Below are 4,694 nucleotides of genomic sequence, written 5' to 3'. Positions count from 1 at the left end.
TATAATTGCAAATAAGTTTGACTAATAAATAAGAATTATTGCAATTAAATTAAAACTAAAACTGCAAATAAAAAGATTGTGATTGTTTGCAGACAGTGATGTACCTGGCGTGCACTTCGTACTTGATTCCGACAATAAGCCGGTCGCCTCAGGTGTCTCTACTGGAGGCGATCTTCAGTTTGATATTTCCTTTTTTGTTTTTGGATCTTCTCATTTTTTTTATTCTTTTCGAATGCATTTGCAACTTGCTCGCGGAGATCACCAACTTCGCCAACCGCGACTTCTACCACGTGGGCACTTGTTGAATTTCCGCGAGCTGCTGCAGCAGCAGCAGCAGTAGCAAAAGGGGTTTTCGAGTTTCTTTTGAAGCAATTAATTTAATTTAATTTAATTTAATTTAATTCAATGAATTAATTCAATTCAATTCAATTTAACAAGTCCTCAAGTCCGGCTTTCCCGCGCTTCCGGCGGCTGCTGCTGCTGCTTCGGACTTGCCAAAAGTGCCGAAAGGCAAAGTGCAGCAGAAAGGGATTTCTCCGCGCCAGCAATTTTAAAAGTCCTTTTTAATTAAAAAAGAAAAGAAATGAAGTTCGAAGAAGAGTCGAGATGCAAAGAAGTGGAGCTTCCCGCGGCGAACTCGGCGGCCGCGCCGCCGCCAAAGTTCAGGTGTACGTACACCCCGCTGCTGCGCTGCGCAACTGCAGGACTGGTGGAACAGCACCAACTGGGACGAATATTCTCGCAAGTGGAACAGGCCAGTTCACAAGTTCCTCCTGAGACACGTTTACATGGAAACCCAGCAAAAATACAGGGTCCTGCTGCTGCTGCTGCTGCTGCTGCTGCTGCTGTGGCTGCTGGCATGCTTCTGTTGCTGCTGCTGCTGCTGTGGCTGCTGGCATGCTTCTGTTGCTGCAGCTGCTGCTGTGGTTGCTACTGTAGCTGCAGCAGCTGCTGTCGCTGTGCTCGCGCTTTTTTTGCTTTTGCTGCTGTCTTGTCTTGCCTGCCGCTGCCGCTGCTGCTGCTGCTGCTGCTGCTGTTTTGCAGCCACAATTGAATAGTTTAATTTAATTTATTTTTAATTGTTTTCAATTTTCATTTTTGTTTTATTTCTGTTTGCTGCAGTGGAGCCAACGCAGCGCCGCGCTCGCCACTTTCCTCTTTTCCGCTCTTCTCCACGAAATGATAATGGTGAGAAAGCTGTTTGTTTTGAGTGGCATTGAAATTAAATTTAAATTTAAATTTTATTTTATTTTATTTTATTTTAATTAAAATTCAAATTTAATTTCAAGTACAAATTACGAAATATTCTCGCGAATTTCCTGCGCTTGGCCCAAAGAGAAAAAGAAATCTGCAAAAAGAATTTCAAATTTGTCTCTGCCACAAGTTTGTCTTTCCTGCCTTTTGCTGCGAAAGACTCATTTACCGCTGCTGCTGCTGCTGCTGCTGCTGCTGCTGCTGCTGCTGCTGCTGCTGCTGCTGCTTGCAGGCCGTGTGCCTGCGGTTCGTGCGGTTCTACCTCTTTGCGCTGATGCTTTTTCAACTCCCTTTGGTGGCCTTGGGGCGGTACTACACGCACAACCGCTGCCTCGCAAACGCCATCTTTTGGGCCTGCATGCTCCTCGGTGAGGCCGCTGTACTGACACCCCAGGGTGTACAGACACCCCAGGGTGTACAGACACCCCAGGGTGTACAGACACCCCAGGCTGTACTGACACCCCAGGCTGTACAGACACCCCAGGGTGTACTGACACCGCAGGCTGTACTGACACCCCAGGGTGTACAGACACCCCAGGGTGTACAGACACCCCAAGGTGTACTGACACCCCAAGGTGTACAGACACCCCAGGCTGTACTGACACCCCAGGCTGTACAGACACCCCAGGGTGTACTGACACCGCAGGCTGTACTGACACCCCAGGGTGTACAGACACCCCAGGGTGTACAGACACCCCAGGCTGTAAAGACACTCCAGGGTGTATAGACACCCCAGGGTGTACTGACACCGCAGGCTGTACTGACACCCCAGGGTGTACTGACACCCGAGGCTGTACAGACACCCCACGCTGTACAGACACCCCAGGCTGTACTGACACTGCAGGGTGTACAGACACCGCTGGGGTGTACAGACACCTCGGCTGGCTGTCCAGAGACCTCCGGGGTGTACAGACACCGCGACTGGCTGTCGAGACACCTCCGGGGTGTCTATACACCTGCGGGGTGTCTATACACCTCCGGGGTGTCTGTACACCTCCGGGGTGTCTATACACCTCTGGGGTGTACAGGCACCCCGACCTGAGGTGTATAGACAGCCCGGAGGTGTCTAGACACCTCAGAGGTGTCTAGACAGCCTAGAGGCGTCTAAACACCCGGAGGTGTATAGACACCCCGCGGGTGGGGCCGCAGGGCCCCCAGAGGGCCCCTTGGGGCCGCAGTTTTGCTGCAGTGCGGCGCCCCTCAGCTGCTGCTGCTGCTGCTGCTGCTGCTGCTGCTGCTGTTGCGTGCTGCGGCTTTCAGGCGTCCCGCTGCTGGCGGTGGCTTACGGGCGGGAATTTGCTCAGGAGCACTTTTACAGTGACAAGAGTGGCTGGCAAGAAATGAAAGAAATAAATAAATTTAAATAAATGAATAAATAAAAATAAGAACCAAAATAAACTGGCAGTCATTTCACTTGGGGCTGCATGCGGCTACGGGCTGGCCTCTCGTCAGTGGTGGCTGGCTGGGTCCCGGCTGCTGCTGCTGCTGCTGCTGCTGCTGCTGCTGCTGCTGCTGCTGCTGCTGCTGCTGCTGCTGCTGCTGCTGCTCTGCTGCTGCTGCTGCTGCTGCTGCTGCTGCTGCTGCTGCTGCTGCTGCTGCTGCTGCTGCTGCTGCAGGCCAGTTTGCCTAGCCAGGGGCGGGCAGCTGCGGGCCTGGCAGCAGAGACAGGCGGGGGTGCAGCAAGCAGCTCCGGGGCGAGTTGCTGCGCAGAGTGCATGCAGAAGGCGCTGCTGCATGCATGCGCGAGTGAGTGCAGCAGCAGCAAAAGGCAGCGCTGCAGGCCTGCGCAGGCGCTGCAAACAATGTTGGGAAAAGAAAAGAAGTGAAGAAATTCAAAAGAAGAAAATAACTCGCGAGATTCCAACGAATGCCCTGCAGCTGCGGGCGAGGGAGGAGTCCGTCTTGGGCGGTTTGAGGCGTCTTGAGCGCCAGTTCGAACTTGGCTGCAACTGCAACTTTGCTTTTCGAATTTGTACTTCATTTCTAATTGCTGCAGCAGCTAGTGATCCCGCAGCAGCAGCGGGGCCCCGGGAAACCCGGGGGGGGCGCGGAGGGCCCCGGTTTCTGCATTGCCGCGGCAGTTCGGGGCGCAGCAGCAGCGAGTTCGGGCTGATCTGCCGCTCGCAGCGCAGGAAATAGGCTTTTGTTACTGAAATAATTCAACTTTAGATATTCGTGCGGAAAAAATGAGCGCTTAAGGCCGCTTTAGGACACAAGTGTGCAGGATTCCGGAACACTGCTTTCGCCGAACGGGCGCCGACACGCTGTCTGTACACCCCGGCGTAACGCGCATCCGGCCGTGAAGCCGGCACTGAACTCGACGAACAGATAAATAAAAAGTGCATTTCTTTTGTTTTTGCGGCGGAGAGCGTTTTTGGGGGAGCGCGGAGCAGCAGGAGTTGCCGAATCGACGGGCGGCTGGCGCGGAGCGGGGAGAGCGGCGCTTTCGCCGCAGACGGACTTGTGAATTGTTCTTAAGTTGCGTTTTAATTATAATTTCTGAAGAAGTTTGTTGTTTGGAGCGCCGACGAAGCTTTTCGGAGCTTCTTCGCCGGTGCTTTCGTCGCGCCGGGAGATCGGCTTCGCTGGCGGAGGCAGCGGCCGCCGCTGGGCAGCTGCCGCCAAACTGCAGCCTTTTGGACTTGGCTGTTTATTTTCTTTTGCCTTTTTGTCCAATAAATCCCCAAAGACCTTTCAATTGCAGATCTCGCCGCGACGCCGCCCGCGCCGCGCCGGCTAGCGATCAGCGCCGCAGCAGCAGCAGCAGCTGCAGCAGCTGCAGCGCAGCAATAGACCCCGCTCTTGTTCTCTCTTGAACTTTTCCTTTCTAAACAACAGCAAAGGCCCCTTCGCCGTTTCTTTGCGCCTCCGCTGCTGCGGCGCTGCTGCGCCGCCCGCTGCTGCTGGCCCCCCGCCGCGCCTGCTGCTGCAGCTGCTGCGCAATGTGACCACTGGTCCTGACCACTGGTCACCCGCACGCCCTCTGCCCCCTGCCCTCAACCCACAATGACTGCAGACTGCAGGGGGACCCCCCGAGGCCCCGGGGGCACTCTGCGCGAGGGGGGGGGCCCCCCCACGGGCCCCCTTCTTCTCACCGAAGACCCCCCCTCTCCAAGACCCAATGAAATCCGCTACATCCCCTCGCGCTTCGTAGACACGCCGCGCAGCAGCGCAGCAGCAGCAGCAGCAGCAGCAGCAGCAGCAGCAGCGAGGCTGCCCTCTTCTGCCCCCAACTCCGCGCGACAGCCTCCTCCGCCAGTCCCCCGTGTTCCCATCAATGTGCTGGGGCCCAGCAGCAGCAGCAGCAGCAGCAGCAGCAAGAGCGCGGCCGGACCTAGTGCGCCCCGGGCGCTGCAGCCTCACTACGTCGGACCTGCAGCAGCAGCAGCAGCAGCAGCAGCAGCAGCAGCAGGCGCGGCGCCTGCAGCAGCCCCCCTCGC

At 55.8% G+C, this 4,694-nt stretch overlaps 2 protein-coding genes across 2 annotated transcripts; both read left to right on the top strand.

Annotated features, from left to right (window-relative positions):
* Window positions 1–98: 98 nt before the first annotated feature.
* ENH_00023730 (O-acyltransferase, related) lies at window positions 99–3,080 on the top strand (the record flags this gene model as incomplete). Its single annotated transcript, XM_013579701.1, has 5 exons — window positions 99–290; window positions 705–812; window positions 1,123–1,188; window positions 1,487–1,622; window positions 2,707–3,080. 5 exons carry the CDS (start codon window positions 99–101, stop codon window positions 3,078–3,080), a joined length of 876 nt encoding a protein of 291 aa, XP_013435155.1.
* Window positions 3,081–4,260: 1,180 nt separating this feature from the next.
* Window positions 4,261–4,694, top strand: ENH_00023720 (hypothetical protein; the record flags this gene model as incomplete). Its single annotated transcript, XM_013579700.1, has 1 exon — window positions 4,261–4,694. A coding segment is annotated over one exon (434 nt), but the record flags the coding sequence as incomplete, so codon positions are not given.

Source organism: Eimeria necatrix, genomic scaffold (assembly GCF_000499385.1).
Source record: "Eimeria necatrix Houghton genomic scaffold, Enh_scaff1858, whole genome shotgun sequence".
NCBI lineage: Eukaryota > Apicomplexa > Conoidasida > Eucoccidiorida > Eimeriidae > Eimeria > Eimeria necatrix.
Note: the sequence above shows the minus strand (reverse complement) of the source record. Positions and strands in the feature narration are given on the sequence as shown.